We start from the raw sequence: 16,802 nt of genomic DNA, 5'->3' as shown, positions 1-16,802 counted from the left end.
GATTTTTAATATTATATATTATTTTATAATAAAATTTTTTGAGTCATTAAGAATCACATATAATTTTTTGAATTTAAAAATTAAAGTAGTGTCAAACGAATTTATCACTTAATTTAATACTCAGATTTCTTAAAATTAATGAAAAAAGTTTTCTGAGAACTTTTGAATGGTTTTCAAATTCCATTATGAAAATATATAGGTATTGTATGAAATTCAAACTCTATATTATTAAAATTCTAAATTTTTAATAAAATAACTTTTCAGGATATGATTTTGAATTTGATTAATAAGTATAAAAATGTCTACGATTTTAAGGAGGGAATTTTCCTTATGAGGTATACATCATAACTATATACCTCATAAGGAACAATTCCCTCTTGATAGCTGAGAAACTTTCTCTGAATAACTTATCATTTGGAGAAAGTTTCCAGCTATCTATTAGGAACTAAAGGCTATGAGGCACTAATATATAATCATGCCTCATAGCCTTTAGTTTCCTATTAAAAACGAGAAAACTTGTTCGAAATGATAAACAATTTCGAACAAGTTTTCTCGTTTTAAGGAGGGAATTGTTCCTTATGAGTATACATCATAACTATATACCTCATAAGGAACAATTCCCTCTTGATATCCTGGATATTTTTGAATATATTTTTTTAATTAAAGTTCTCAAAAGTATTATCAAAAGTGATTTTTTAAAAATATCTCCAATTAATTAACTAATTAAAAGTATTATATTTTTAAAATTAAATAGTTTTTCAATTTTTTTGAAGGAATTGAGATACTTCCCACGACAATAAAATTGAGAGGTTTACATTATGACTGATCTTAGCATGCATCAATCCACTCCAATTCAAACTAATTTTGAGCAAGCCGATACAAATCAAGGTTCAGATGCTCCAATTCGCTCCGAAAATTCAAATATTGCAGACTCTACAGATTTAGAACCAGAAAATCAAAACCATCCTTCTACAAATCAAATGTCTAGTAATCTAGAACATAAGCTGGACCTTCTTGATCATATTGAAAAACAATTATCGAAAATGCGCTTGTTATTGGGAATTCTTCCTACTACAAATGCTATTGTTGGGCCGTCAAAACAAGTTTCAGTTAATAGCAAGCAAAATTCTGAAAAAAATAAGAAAAAATCTTCCATAACAACAAAATCAAACAATAAAAAACAAAATTCATCCGACAATCCTCCTAAACGTAAAGCTCCTATTTCGGAAAGGATTCTCAGCGATAATAACTTATATTTTCAAGTTCATCGAAAGAGATCGAAAAGCAAACGTTCCACATCTACAGAGAAAAAGAATTGATATATGAAGTCTAATTCCTTTTATAACTACTATATTTTTGTTCTTATGACTAAAAAATAATATATTATTTAACAATTTTCATTTTTTTCTTTTAAGGGTGCCCTATAGACGATAGACCACCCTCAGAAAAGCACTTTTAAGGCTATTATATTGAGAACTAGAATCTGGATAATCCATTCATTCGAGTTCTAATAAGGTTAATTTTGTGATGTTTACATTATCGTTATAGGGCACCCTTAACAATTTCGTTTTATTTCCATTTATTGTTAAATGATTTTTAGCATACACCTTTCTTTGTTCATCTTCTAAATACAATTTATTTTTTCTTAGATATAATTCTATTCATTCAATTCGATCGTCATTTTTCAGTACATGATCGTAATTTTCAATTATTGATCGCGATTTTACTTCAGAATTTGTTCGCAATATTGCTTATCAAAATTATATCTCTATTCTCTCATTTCTGTTTAGTCAATATCATTACACTCCTATTGTCTAATAACATGCTATTAATTTTCTTAAAATTAAAAAAAAAATATCAACTTTTAAAAACAGAAACTTAACATCCTTAGGTCAATGGATTTTGATGTGAGATACATTTAATCTGTTTTTCTTTTTTTATTTTAAATAATTGAATATTTATAGTTGTTATGGGTCTTACATCATGTAAAACGAATTTTCTTAAAGTAAATTTACTTTTTCTTCAATCTTTCTTACATATTTATTAAAAAAAATTATCCAAAAAAAGATGTTTTAGAATGAAAAAAATAGAAAAATCTTCATTTATAGTCTTTCTTGAATGTATACGTTTTGATTTTTTTCTTTTTTAAAAAATTCAATTTCTAGAAAAATCGAGAAAAAATCATTTTCTTCTATTTTTTAGGACGCCATACCCATTGAAATCTCCTCTCAGGACGCCATAAACTATTCAATTATGTCGTAAACTTCTCAAAAATTGAATAGTTTACATCAGGACGCCTTAGGACGCCAACCCTTTACGCGCCCTAGTCTCACGAGAAAACTGACGGTAAAAATTGGATGAAACCAGGTGCATTGTATAGTACACATATGTGGTAAATAAATGTCGATTATCTTTGTAAAAAATATCCCACAGTTTTTGAGATCTTGAAAACGGCCATTCAAAAAGTCGAAAATTTTTCCGAGATGTTAATGGGCAAGACAGTTTTTCGACAAATAAATCGTAAACATGGGAATTAAAATAAGGCGTTATATTAGATATATGGTAAAGGATATGGATGTGAAGAGCGTTAGTAGAATGGAAAGACTTTGAAATTTTAAAAAATTTATCTGGACTAAAAAACTATTTGATTGGAAAAAACATATTATATATCAATTGCTATATAGAACTATCATAACAGATTTTGGAAAAGCCGCAAATCCCCAAGCTGGAGAATTAATTAAATACTAATTATTCAGCTTTTTATCGGAAAGGAAGGTAGTGTAGTGGTTGGTAACGCTATGATCTTTTTGAATCTAAAAGGCAACTGTTCAAATCATAACATTTTTGTTTTTTTTTTCTTATTCTGCCATTATTGTTTTTCCTTGTTATGATTCAAATTAAAAATATTTTAGTAAAGGTATTTTGGACATCATTTTTTCACATTGTCTCAATGCAAATGTTTGAAAATTTTGTAGGCAATATGACAACTCTTTCAACATTTGTTCTCTTTTATTAACTCAAACAAATTTAGGATCTAATTTCATGCCTTTGAAGACATTTAAACCATCTTCAACATAATTTATTGACAAATTGATAACAATTACTCATGAATGTCGTAGATTTAATATCCTGTCACTCAGCAACAAATTCGGGTTCAATAACAAAGCTCAGTAAAAACTTTACAGAAATTCTCTAATTTATTTTAGTGTCTTTTTGCGTCATTACGGCTGCATTTTCTTCTGCATCTGAACGCTGTGTTTGGAAGAAGACGAAATACAGAAACTTTCAACACAAGTAATCAGATTTTCTTGTCTTTCATGTTAAAATGCTTCATCTCGCTAGGTATACGTCATTTATTGGATGGATTGTTAGCTTTGTGTCCAAATAGCAAAAAAAAAGTATTAATTTAAATTTCGCATTTTGCATAAGTATACGCTTTAATTTATATCAAAACAGATTTAGATAGCTTAAAACAATATAGTTTACTCATAAATACATCTTGATAATTCACTTCTTCAATTTTCATAATCTTATATCCTGACCTATATCCTCTTATAAACCATATTTCTACTGAGATCTTCTTAAAGCATCTTTTTATCCCTATCTACGCCTCGAAACCCTATTTTTCCGGCGGAATATGAATCTTCGGGTCTCGCTGATTCGATTTCTGCAGTCAGATCGTAAAAATACCACTACATAGCCTGATAATCTCAATTTAAGTTCCTTAATTTTTTTGAAAAAAAATTAAAACACCCTTATCAAACATCATGCTCATTTTTACGAATTTCATTTTTCCTTTAAGTTTAAAATATACGCTTTTTAGCATGTTTATAATACATTTTCAATTTACATTTACATTTTTATTTTTGAATTGTTTATTTATATTTCCGTTTGAACAATAATATTTATTGAAAATTGTGAGAGAAACGGATATAATAAAAAACACCATACAACAAAATTCACTTTTTTTCATATTTACGCGGATCACTCCTTTTCGGCCCAATATGCCGGAAATGATAAAACTCTCAGATCTAGTTGCTAAGATCCATACTCTCGACTCTCAAATCTACTTCCTCAGATCTTGTTGCTAAGATCCAAACTCTCGACTCTCAAATCTACTTCCTCAGATCTTGTTGCTAAGATCTACTTCCTCAGATCTTGTTGCTAAGATCCAAACTCTCGACTCTCAAATCTATTTCCTCAGATCTTGTTGCTAAGATCCAAACTCTCGACTCTCAAATCTACTTCCTCAGATCTTGTTGCTAAGATCCAAACTCTCGACTCTCAAATCTACTTCCTCAGATCTTGTTGCTAAGATCCAAACTCTCGACTCTCAAATCTACTTCCTCAGATCTTGTTGCTAAGATCCAAACTCTCGACTCTCAAATCTACTTCCTCAGATCTTGTTGCTAAGATCCAAACTCTCGACTCTCAAATCTACTTCCTCAGATCTTGTTGCTAAGATCCAAACTCTCGACTCTCAAATCTACTTCCTCAGATCTTGTTGCTAAGATCCAAACTCTCGACTCTCAAATCTACTTCCTCAGATCTTGTTGCTAAGATCTAAACTCTCGACTCTCAAATCTACTTCCTCAGATCTTGTTGCTAAGATCGATCTATTATACTCAATTTTACTTCAGCAATATAGATCACCTTTATTATGATTCTCTTTATCTGTACTTGTTTAAAATTAAATTACATCATAAAGATCTAATTACAAATTACCCAGATTTTCCTTACTTTTACCACTCCCCATGTAATTTCTGGGGAAAACGATAATTCTTTTTTTTATGGATGAATAGATCGTTTTCCTAGAAAGGACCTCATATCTCTGGCTAAAAAGAGTGTCAGATCCTAAATAGGTTATTGATCTAGTGTACAAATCCAATAAAAAGCCTATTTTTTTGGCTTTTTTGGTGCTCATTTTTTCGAAGATCTACATGAATATGGGGAAACCATCGGATTTTTTTGGTTAACCCACATCTTCATGTAGTCTGGACTATCTTTCCTCGAAGGACCTCTTTACGGGTGTAAAAACTCATAAAGTTCTCAAAAGATTCATTCTCGATCTCCATGCTGAAAGAATTTACAATAAAAAAGAGATCTACGCATCAAACTACAGCCATAAATGAACTGAACCCCTAAAGCTCAGCTCTTAGTTTATCAAAAACGTCGAAATCCTTCTCATTGCAATCAAATTTTCTCAATAACTCATAAGAAAAATCGAATTTTGATTAAGCCGATGTTATAGGTATCACAAATACTACAAACTTGAGCAATATCGAAATTGCCAGCAAAAGTTTGAAATTGCGTTGCTCATATTTGTTTTGTAAACTAAAAATCTGCTTATATTATTCATTAATTTTTTATATATTATTCATATACTTTAATAAAAACAATACTATTTCACCTTAAAAATGAATTTCATAAGTCAATATTATTTTTTTGAAAATGTATCAATTTTCGATTAAAACAACATGAGAATAAAATTTACGCAAAATTATTTTAAAAAATGGTTTTAAAAATTTACAATTGATGAAGAATAAGATTGCAAGAAGTTTTGAAATTTAATTTTAAGAAAAAAAATTCGGATATTATTCATGGATCTAAGTAATCTGATATTTGAGTATCGGCACTATGCATAAAACATATATTTATAGTTTTTTTGGAGTTTTATGATTTTAAATATATTCAAATTTGGCAATCCAATAGATTTTTAAAAAATAGGTAAATAAAAATAGATTACATATGCAGCAGATTTAGAACATGAAACAAATCTTATAGTGACCCAAAAAAAAATTCATGATCCAAAAAAGAAAAAAATTGGCTAAATGGGAATCAAACTTTGGCATAATGAATCATTATGTCGGATGTTTCCACTACGCTACACAGGCGGTTCGAAAAATACCCTTGGTGGTTCTATTTAATAGCGAGTCCCAACGATAGGCGGTGTCCCCAGCTTTAGAGAGGTGGTAAAAGTAAGGCAAATCTGGGTATTTAGAATTTTGAAATAAAACCAGTATTTTATCAAATGCTTTGAGATTAATGCATTCAAACTTAAAAAAAGATATATTCAGATCAATTTCAATATTATTGATTTTTTACTGTAAAAACTATGTCTACATAGATCTCAAACAATTTTATTAGATACTCTTTTTCCCAATTTTTTTCAAAATCTCTTTTTACATATCAAAAATTGTATTTTTCAATTTCATTTTTATTTTTTCCATATTTTTTTTGGAATTTGGATATGCGTCCAAAGTAGTTATGTCATTAGAAAAATATTAGATATCTGAAGAGAAAATGATAACTTAGAGAGTTTTAAAGATTTTATTTTCGAATACAAATATAGACCTCAGAGGAATACATTCTAAATAAATTTGTATCTGAGGGTGAATAAATAAGAACAAAATTTAAAGGGTTAGCATAAATAATGTAGAAATTAAGATTGGAATTTAAATTTAATACAAAATTAAAGGGAATGAATTTGCGATTAGTAGGGTATGGCAAAGGGATTGGGAAACATTGGTTACACATGAAAATTATCAGATTAAGAATTTGGTGCAGATATTTTAAAAATGAGATCTGAGTGCTTAAACATTAAAAGTAGATCTTATCAAAAAGATCTGAGGAAGTAGATCTTAGCAACAAGATCTGAGGAAGTAGATTTGAGAGTCGAGAGTTTGGATCTTAGCAACAAGATCTGAGGAAGTAGATTTGAGAGTCGAGAGTTTGGATCTTAGCAACAAGATCTGAGGAAGTAGATTTGAGAGTCGAGAGTTTAGATCTTAGCAACAAGATCTGAGGAAGTAGATTTGAGAGTCGAGAGTTTGGATCTTAGCAACTAGATCTGAGAGTTTTATCATTTCCGGCATATTGGGCCGAAAAGGAGTGATCCGCGTAAGTATGAAAAAAAGTGAATTTTGTTGTATGGTGTTTTTTATTATATCCGTTTCTCTCACAATTTTCAATAAATATTATTGTTCAAACGGAAATATAAATAAACAATTCAAAAATAAAAATGTAAATGTAAATTGAAAATGTATTATAAACATGCTAAAAAGCGTATATTTTAAACTTAAAGGAAAAATGAAATTCGTAAAAATGAGCATGATGTTTGATAAGGGTGTTTTAATTTTTTTTTCAAAAAAATTAAGGAACTTAAATTGAGATTATCAGGCTATGTAGTGGGTATTTTTACGATCTGACTGCAGAAATCGAATCAGCGAGACCCGAAGATTCATATTCCGGAAAAATAGGGTTTCGAGGCGTAGATAGGGATAAAAAGATGCTTTAAGAAGATCTCAGTAGAAATATGGTTTATAAGAGGATATAGGTCAGGATATAAGATTATGAAAATTGAAGAAGTGAATTATCAAGATGTATTTATGAGTAAACTATATTGTTTTAAGCTATCTAAATCTGTTTTGATATAAAACGAAAAAGAAATGCTTTAAGTGTTCGGCCACTTAATCATTTTCCCACAAATCATTATGAACAGTGAGAAGATAGAAATTAATTTATCATGTGTAGATATTGCCACATTTAAGAAGCTTGAAAAGCTTATTAAAGAAAAACTTCCTGGTGTTATTTATAATAATATCGCAGATTATCAAACAAGTCCCAATCAATCAAAACTATTACAAGAGAATACTATTAAATCAATGATTGCAGCTTCCAAAAACCGTGCTCTAAGCTATCAAAGATCTCTGCAAATGAAAAAAATCAATGAACAAAGAAAAATACAAGATGGAACTGCAGACGAATTAGAACAAGAAGCAGAAAAGGCAGATCTTGAAACTCTCAATGACAATGAAGATGATTCTGATGATCAAGATGAAGATGAAACAAATGGTGATGAATCCTTGAGTTTAAGCGAAATATTATTAGATGATTATACCCCATTATTTAAGTACCCTCCGTTTGCAGATAAATTAACGTGTGTTATCATTAATAACATGTTATATAATTTAAATTTTCCAAACTCAAAGAGCCGACGATACTATGCGGAGACACTTCAATTTGCCTTTATGTTGTATTGCAACAACCCTCAGAATATTTGTTGGCAAGACAGAAACTTATGTTGCCATCAAAAGCAACTCTATTTCGAGTCTTTGGTAAAGATATTGCAGCATGGAAGGAACTTTTGCTTTCAAAATCATCTTCACTCCCAGTATTCCTCAGATTCAGGGAATTATATCCATATACAGATGAGGAATTACGTGAACAATGCCATTTTTGCATTGGAATAGATGCAATCACAGGCAAATTATGGAAGAAGTCCGGCCATGACGATCAAATCGAGGACTTATTTGCATTATATTTGATGCCATTAGATTGCAAAGGTCCATCAATATGTTTGCATATAATACAACATACAAATGGTCTTGCATCTGGAATTATGAGTGAAATCTTGGATTACATTGCTACAGTTCAGAAAACACTGAATGTTCCAGTTTTTACAACTGATGGTGACAAATCTTACGATTTTGTTTATCAGATATTCTTTCACCATTGGTACAGCCTAGTTACTGGCTTTGATGGATTAGTAGAAGTCCTTAAAAGTGCAAAATTCCAAGATCTTAAGATTATCTTCATCGCGGACGTCGTTCATATAGGCAAAAACCTCAGAACGTTATTAATTTTCCCCAATAAGTTAATCTTTTTGCAACCTTATGATCCAACGCTGCACGTCGATATTACAAAAATTAGATTATTTTCCAAACTTGGAGATGCAATTAACAACTGTGATAAGTCTACCACACTCAATGACAAATATCCTGTAACAATCTTTAACGTTCAAACCGTCAAGGATATGCTAGATAATAATTGCTACACTGAAGCAACTTGGCTCCTTCCACTTGCACTTTGGTTTGAGGGAGTCCGAAATACCATATTACCAGTTGAAGCAAGATTGTCAATGTTCAAACTTGCTTTTTTCATCTTGCATTTCTTTCTCAGATTGCAAGATGTGGTCGGAGTCACTGATAGACTTCCTAATATAGAGACACCAGATCATCGTCTCAAATTCAAAGGTTATCTTTTTGCCAGAAGAATGCATCTTCTGAAAATGGCGACATCTCTTCTCACTCTTTATGGATTTTTAGAGGAATTCCCGAATATAAATTTTCAACATCTCACAACCCTTCCGGTTGAACATTTATTTGCCTTATTCCGAAAATTTGCGCATTCAAAAAAAGAAGTTAAAGATTTGATGAGTGCGGGAGCGCATTTGGTAATGAACCAAACCTACCGTGAACAAAATTTTGATCGTCTTGTGTCAGAATGCAGACTTGATAATTCAGGAGCAAATATGGCAAATGTCGAGGAGATGCCAGAAGATATTAAGTCCCAATATATATTCACAGATGAAGATATTGCCAGTATTACGACCGATCTTATGTATTTAGTTGGTTGGCACGAAGATCAGGTATTTTCAGTTTGGGGAAGATTAATAAAATACAATCACACACAACCATTAAGTGTTTTTGAACCTTACAGCAAAGATTTTCCGCGTAATGGAGTGGAAATTTTAAGACAAAAACTGGATCAAATTATTGAAATAAAAGCTCCAGTTCCTTTTTCAGAAAATAGGGGCTATTGCCCATCTCAAGCATACGAAACACAGTTACAAAAAGTGCCGATGGCCAAAACACCTCTTTATGAGAATTTCAATGACATACTACAATTCGCAAACTCAAATTCCTCTTCTTCTACAGAAAACTCTACAACTACAGATTCTACATCTCAAGGAATTCAATCTCAAAATTCAAATTTTCCAAATGAAAATTTGGAAAATTCCCAAAATGCAGAATCAACTGATGATTTTCAATCATTAATAACGCCAATACAAGAAGATCATTTTCCTTCTGCCAACGAACTAAAACAATGGTTTGATATTGCCCATGATGTTTTAATTAGTCCGCCACCTGAGAATCAACATCCAGAAATTGATGAAGAAGAGACACAAAAAGCAATTTATCTATTACAAAACTTAGACTTTCCTAAGAAATAAAATTATTTAATTTATTCTTGTTTGTTTTTTAATTAAACATGTATATTTATTAACATTTCCTTTTTTAATACCTTTCCAACTTCTATTAGTAACAAACACATAACTAATTTGAAGATTTAGCGTTATGAAGAAGTATCCAAGTAATAACGTCAATAATGCATTTGCGATAGGATATAATTGCACCAAAGGTTAAAACTTGTATAAAGAATGAAAAATGAAATTTAATATAATTTTTTTTTCGAAAAAAATCCATGCTTGGCTAGATTTTCATAGTTATTGAATATGCATTACTGACATCTTGTAAAAGATGCCGATCAAGGCTTTCAAGATTGCTAAATTTCTCGATTAAAATTTACATTTTTTTTTATTTGTGTTTAATTACATTTTACAGTTTGCAGACTTACATAAAATCCGCAACATAGTGGTTATTTAATATTTGCCCCACAGTATTGTAGTTTGAAATTTACGATAAGATTATAATTGATAAAGTAAGGTTTTGTCATTAATGCATCTTATAAACTTTCATTGATAAATATGGATAGATAAGTTCTGTGTTCAAAAGTAAGCATTTTTTAAAACGCGCAATTATATCAAGAACGACTATCATAAATTCATGAGTATCGATGATTTTCGTTTAGGATGGACTTAATCAGCTTGATTGATATACATATTTTAAAATGGCATAGCTTTGTGCATGTTATGTCAAGCATTGTGCCAAACCAATTTAAAATGAAACAAATTATTTTAAAGAAACTATATATGAACTATTCGAACACTTTATATTAATGTAGGGAGCTATAAATTTAAATATTCGAAAAATTTATTTATTTGTTAAGAGTTCGGAACAAATTTATTATTGAATATATAGGAAATCAAATAATTATGCATAATCGCATAAAAAAATGCTGAAACAATGAAAAGAAAAAAATAGTTGCCCAATAGAAAAAGTCGAACCCATACCCCTACCCATTGAGTTATCCTCACTTTCAAGTTTCGATCGAAAAAAAGGTATTTAATCGCACCGTTTAGTCGTATTTCGAAGTTCTATATAGTATTAAAGATTAAGTTACATTATGTACAAAATAACTTTTTATTGTTATTTGATTTTGATAGCATTATTAGCTGAATATGAAAAATCTCGTATAAATAATCATTTCATTCAGACATAAGTATTGGATTGTTTCCCAACAAGCATAATAACACACGTTTCATATTATAATTTATTTCATTTCTGTACAAAATTTAGATAACGATATCAAATAAAAAAAACTGTGGCATTTTTTTACTTCAAACTATCATGAAGTGTAACCAAATTGGGTGAGTATTCTTGCTATCAGTATGACATGAAAAAGTGAACGACAAAAATTGAAGATATTGTAGTTAACTCGGATTTTTTTAATTGCAAACACATCTATAATTTGTTTAAATATCATTTATTATATCAAAATCGAAAAATTCGTTTTTGGAAATCTTTGAATTTATGAGAAGTTCTACAAAGACACTTACAAATATAGCGTTTGCAATAAAAAGGCTCTTTAATCTTCTTCATCCTTGCTCAGAAACTTCTACTGGTTACCTTACGGGTAACCTGCAAAGCTGCTTCCAAGGCATCGGGAAAATAACGTATTTTCGTGAGACTACCTTTGTCAATTTCAAAAAAATTTAGATGTTCCCCGGCCTTTCTGTTACCTCTTTCTCAGCTATTACAGAACCATCTAAGTTCATGACTGAGGATCCAACTAAATTGTTTAATGCTTTGGGATATTACTATTCCATTGGCCTCATGCAGCAATTAGATGAACTTCAAAACATTTCCGATTGCCTCTTCCAAGGAATTGAACAAGAATTCGATGCACTCAAAAAGAGAATGGATGATATCAATGCGAAATACCAATCACTTAAACAAAAAGTTCCACAAAGTATCGAGAAACTCTCAAAAGTTAATGCAACAGCTTTCATCAAGAATCCATGCAGACAAATGTGCGCTCCGATCGGTCAAAATCAGGACTCAATCTCCTTAGGAATGTCGAATAACCTTGTTCAAGTACTTTACTCAATTGCCAAGCCACCACCAACACTCGAAGCATGGAAGCCACTTATTCCTGACTACCAGAATCTCGACAAACTCATCTCAAACCCAGAATCCTTCATGGATATGTTCAAGGCTGAAATGCTTAGAGATTGTCAGAACCTCGTCAACCAGAAACACAAGGGTGAAGGTAAAAAGAAGAGATCCGAGAGTCTTGAAGCCAAAACTGAACAGGCTCTCAATGTTATGATTGTCAAAGTTTTACCACTTCCTACACTCGTACAACAGCCACCACCTGTTGGAAAGACCACAGGCTGGAACAAGCCACTTACGTTCAAGTCATCTATCACTTCTTCCAGTGAAGATGTCGCATTTGCTGCTGCAACAGTCAAACCAGCCATTCTTTCCACTCCAGAGCAGCGTAAGAGGACACCAAGACCAGCTCCAAAGCCAATTCAGCTTCCAGACCCAACTCCAGCTCCAACACCCGCTCCAGCTAAATCATCTTCATCCAAGTCCTCTAAATCATCGTCCTCATCATCGAAGACTTCATCCAAGGCAGCTCCAGCACCAGCACCAGCCCCTGCAGCACCTCCTGCACCAGCAGCAGCTGCTCCTCCACCACCACCTCCACCACTTCCGAAGTCAACAGGAAGCGCTCCACCACCTCCTCCACCTTCTGGCGGCGGCGGAATGAGCCACTTGGATTTGATCAAACAAGGAAACTTCAAACTCAAGAAGGCTTCAACGGAAAAACCAAAGGAAGAGCCAAAGAAGAACGTCGATCCAAACGCTCTCTCTGTCGGTGAACTGCTTCAGTATATGGCTTCAATCAGAGCCGATGTCGAGGCTTCTGATGATGAAGAAGGAGAAGACGAGTCCTCATCAGAAGATTGGTAAATTATTTTTTTCAACATTTTACGCGTTAAAAACATCAAATTATTTTCACATATTTGATCAATCTTTTTTTTTATTTTTAATACGATGCAGTTTTTGTTGAAATTCGAGATTTCTTTTTTTTTGAGATATTTTCAAATCAATTCTAAATACAATAATTATCCATAATAACCTTTTACAAAACCATTTTTCTGATTAACTGTTACTATTAGCGTTTTTTACCAACTTTGTCAATTCTGACAGAAATCGAATAACCTTCAAAATTTAGATCAGATTCAGCACTAAGTATTTCATACAATAAACCTTTTCTGATCAGAAAGCACCTTGAAGTCACTTTTATTCCAATAATGTAAACCTCACAAATTAAAAGTTTCTAATGTGGCAACTGATTCTTAAACAAAACACCATACGTTTTATCCTTGGCCCTATCAACTTGATATTGGCCATTGCTTGCATTACCATAACAGCGGTTCTCGAGAAAAAGCTTAATATCGATGGTGGAAATTCCTGGGGTGATTATATTTTCTGGCTTCTTAAGCCAAGCCTTCAAGTTCAGCTTATGATGACTTGCATTATTTTACTCGTTGGCCTCTCCGGAAATATCAGATATAACAAGTGCTGGCAAGGCTCATACGCGTTTTTCACAGCTATCCTCGCTATTGTTTATATTTTTACTTACAAATTCGCCGTTGGCATAAATTACTCACTCGATAATACATTTAAGACCCTCTTAAAAGAAAATGCTTATGTAGGATCAATCCACGGCATCTATAGCAATTTACACACACTCGGTTATGACGAAACCAATTGTACATGCGAAGAAAGAAACATACCCAATATAGACCCATGCGACGATTCTTCCTTTAAGAACGCACATAATATGAATTGCAGTACATACATGGCTAATAAGACCGAAATTTTCTATACAGACGTAGGTGCCAGAAAACTGATAGAACAGAATCTTACAACTACTAGAATTACTCAGATGAAGAATATCTCTGTTACAGGCACAATTCTTATTGTATTTTATGCCATCTTCTTGACTGTATTTGCCATATTTGTAACAGAAGAGTCCCAAGCCTCTCAATCTTATAGCGCTGCGCAATAATTTTTTTTTTATTTTCGTTTTTTTAAAATTTCTTTATTGGTTTACCAAATTTTATATTTTTAACACTCAAATTAATTTTCAAATTATAAATTTGCTTTAATTCAGAATTTTCCGCATTTTGGAAAATAAATTTATCCGAAATCGATGTTTTTCTCATTGTGCTTAGTTCGGACAACATGGTTCAATAAAACAATATATATTTCATACATTAGCTCTTTTTATTTTTTCCTCAATGTTCACAATTTCTACTCACTCTTTTCAAAAAGAAAAAAGAGAATTTAGTCTCTTGAAATTTCATCGATGATATGATAGAGTCACATGTAAATATCATTGTCATTAGTTTCTGCATGAAAATAAGGGCAAATTGATTCCTATGGACATATGTCTATATAAATAAGATGAAAAAGAATAAATTGAAGCAAAACTATCGCATTGTGACAAAATTTGGATGCCAGTTTTAAGATATAAGCAATAATTGAAGATTTTATAATGATTTTTCTTCTATTTATATGGTTATGAATGATACAAGTCAAGTACTTACTAAGCATTTAATTTGCTTGTTTGGTTTTAGCTTGAACTAAAAGGAAAATATCATCTATTTCCCTAGAATTCCAAAATACGTTAATAAATTCAGGGCTTCTCAATTCCCATGTCAGTGAAGATTTTACAATGACTAACACAAAAGAAGAGAAACTTACACCAGGGCAAGAAATAGAGCGCCTCAAATTAAAGAGTAACTATATAGAAGGCGAAATACATTCAGCTCGCTCTGCAAATGAAGAAGCAATTGTAGAATCAGCCAGATCTCGCTCAAGATTAAGAAAATTGGGAGAAAAATTACAAGAGCAAACGCGCAATTTAGATGATGAGATAAGAATATTAGAAAAAGAAGTCGAAAATTCAAATCAGGAACAAGCAATATTAAATAAACAAATCGATACTGCTAAAGCAAACTTAGAAGCTACAATTTCGAAATATGCACAACAATTACAACAGAAACGTACAGAACATGCAGAACAAGAGTCTCTTTTGAAATCAGAACTGTTGATGTACCAAACAGAATTAGAATCATTAAGAGAATTTCAAAGCCAAAGAGCTCAAATGGAAGAAAAGCTACGCCAACTTGATCAAAACCTTGTAGATCAAAGACAACTTCATCAAGAAAAAATGGAGCAGTTAAATCAACAACTTTCACGCGAAAAGAAGCAGTTCGAAGAAGAAAACAAACGCCGTGTTAAAGCAGCTGAACAAGCTGCAGTTCACATGAAAGATGAATGTTTAGAAGCTGCAGCCATTAGATGTATTCAAGATAGTCAGCAAGTTACAGAGCAACTTAAAAAGAATCAGTTAAAGAGCAAAGATATATTAAATTCGAATACAGAATTAATTAAAAAGATTGATGACATAAAACGTGAAAATATTCTCATTGAAGAGCGTAAAAAGATGTTAGAAAAAGATGTTGCTGGATATAAAAAGAAGATGGAAGGCTTAAAACAGCAAATTGCTGATAATGAAGTTTCATATGCAAAACAACGTGCAGAAATAGAAACAGTTAGTGCACAAACTATCGAGAAACTTACAAAGCAATGCGAAGATATAGAAAAAGAGAATGCATCGATGCAAAAACGCTTAGATTTCCTTGTTGAACGAACAACTAGTGTTGAACAACAAAAGAAACTCTCTTCAAGTGATATGAACTCAATAATGAAGCTAATTACATCAACAGGTCCCATTGTTTTGGACGCGTTGAAAGCTCATCCGCCAGAGGGCGAACAACCATCAGCACTTCAAGCTCTTATTAATAAATTGACTGAGGCTGTAGAGGAGGATGAAAAGAAAGCGTAAAAATTTATTGTTTATTTTTTTATAATCAGTATTTTTTTTTAAAGAATTGATTTCTTCTTCTTAAATTCACTAACATCAATGTTCCGGCAACGTTCCGGAATAACAACATCCATCTCACCATCATCTGTCTGAAGGACACATGTGCAGGCGAGGCGGGATTGTTCTCTAAGATCAACTGCGTAGTCTAATGTATCGTATTCAGCATCACTAATCTCGTTTAATAAATCTCCACCCTTGTTGACGTATACTTGGCATGTAGCGCAAGCACGGTTGCCTTCACATGCATTTGGAAGCGGGAGTTTGTTTCTTTCGGCTATTTTTAGAAGAGTTTCACCGTTATGACCTTCTACAATCTTGTCGCAACCCTTTCCGGTCCAGTGGATCTTCACAGCACTCCTAGAAATTGATGCAAGCATTTTTATGATAAAAAAAATGTTTCAATCAAAATTTTGTAAAGTGACCAACTAACGTTGAAAAAATAACCCCGTAGCAGAAATTTAACTTGTAGCACCCATATTTTTCAATAAAACTGGGTTATTTTTGATAGCCAAACAGCTCTGTATCTGTTTATATACATACAGCAGTGGTGACACATGAGAATTCCAACTCTAAATTCTTAATTTCAAGATAATCTTCAAAACTTAAGTTTGCCTTTTAAGCATATATATCACATGCTTACCCCATATCATCTTAAACCGCATGAGATAGTTCGGTTAACTCATATTATTTCAGTAAATAAGATATTCATAATTTGAACCTCATGGGTAAAATCACCCCAAATTCTACCAGTGTGCAGATTATCTGATGTAGAGGAAATTGTGTTTCAAAAGTTTGCTCATTTGTATTGAAAAATACCTCTGCTACAAGTTATTTTCTCCACTTTTAGGTTATTTTTCCGACGTTATGAT

General features: G+C 31.9%; 4 protein-coding genes and 1 pseudogene across 5 annotated transcripts, besides 5 other annotated features; 4 read left to right on the top strand and 1 right to left on the bottom strand.

The window, feature by feature from the left end:
* Positions 1-308: 308 nt before the first annotated feature.
* Positions 309-436: a mobile genetic element.
* A 405-nt stretch (positions 437-841) lies between these two features.
* Positions 842-1,412: a mobile genetic element.
* A 2-nt stretch (positions 1,413-1,414) lies between these two features.
* Positions 1,415-1,449: a terminal%2Cinverted (terminal inverted repeat of Kolobok-5_TV transposon ID:TVAGG3_0146610).
* Positions 1,415-1,554: a mobile genetic element.
* A 1-nt stretch (position 1,555) lies between these two features.
* Positions 1,556-2,324: a mobile genetic element.
* Positions 2,325-8,080: 5,756 nt separating this feature from the next.
* TVAGG3_0146580 lies at positions 8,081-11,073 on the top strand (annotated as a pseudogene). The gene has a single exon. A coding segment is annotated over exon 1 (2,993 nt).
* A 514-nt stretch (positions 11,074-11,587) lies between these two features.
* TVAGG3_0146570 (lamellipodium morphogenesis protein family) lies at positions 11,588-12,994 on the top strand (the record flags this gene model as incomplete). The annotated part of the gene is made up of 1 exon (XM_001300074.2): positions 11,682-12,944. One exon carries the CDS (start codon positions 11,682-11,684, stop codon positions 12,942-12,944), a length of 1,263 nt encoding a protein of 420 aa, XP_001300075.1.
* Positions 12,995-13,310: 316 nt separating this feature from the next.
* On the top strand, positions 13,311-14,082 carry TVAGG3_0146560 (uncharacterized protein; the record flags this gene model as incomplete). The annotated part of the gene is made up of 1 exon (XM_001300075.1): positions 13,318-14,049. One exon carries the CDS (start codon positions 13,318-13,320, stop codon positions 14,047-14,049), a length of 732 nt encoding a protein of 243 aa, XP_001300076.1.
* A 636-nt stretch (positions 14,083-14,718) lies between these two features.
* On the top strand, positions 14,719-15,894 carry TVAGG3_0146550 (cilia- and flagella-associated protein 157 family; the record flags this gene model as incomplete). Its single annotated transcript, XM_001300076.1, has 1 exon — positions 14,719-15,894. One exon carries the CDS (start codon positions 14,719-14,721, stop codon positions 15,892-15,894), a length of 1,176 nt encoding a protein of 391 aa, XP_001300077.1.
* A 6-nt stretch (positions 15,895-15,900) lies between these two features.
* On the bottom strand, positions 15,901-16,641 carry TVAGG3_0146540 (2 iron, 2 sulfur cluster binding; the record flags this gene model as incomplete). Its single annotated transcript, XM_001300077.2, has 1 exon — positions 15,933-16,310. The coding sequence occupies one exon, from the start codon at positions 16,308-16,310 to the stop codon at positions 15,933-15,935; it is 378 nt and encodes a 125-aa protein (XP_001300078.1).
* Between the last annotated feature and the right edge of the window lie 161 nt (positions 16,642-16,802).

The sequence above is a fragment of the Trichomonas vaginalis genome, chromosome IV, assembly GCF_026262505.1.
Source record: "Trichomonas vaginalis G3 chromosome IV, whole genome shotgun sequence".
Classification (NCBI taxonomy): Eukaryota; Parabasalia; order Trichomonadida; family Trichomonadidae; genus Trichomonas; species Trichomonas vaginalis.
Note: the sequence above shows the minus strand (reverse complement) of the source record. Positions and strands in the feature narration are given on the sequence as shown.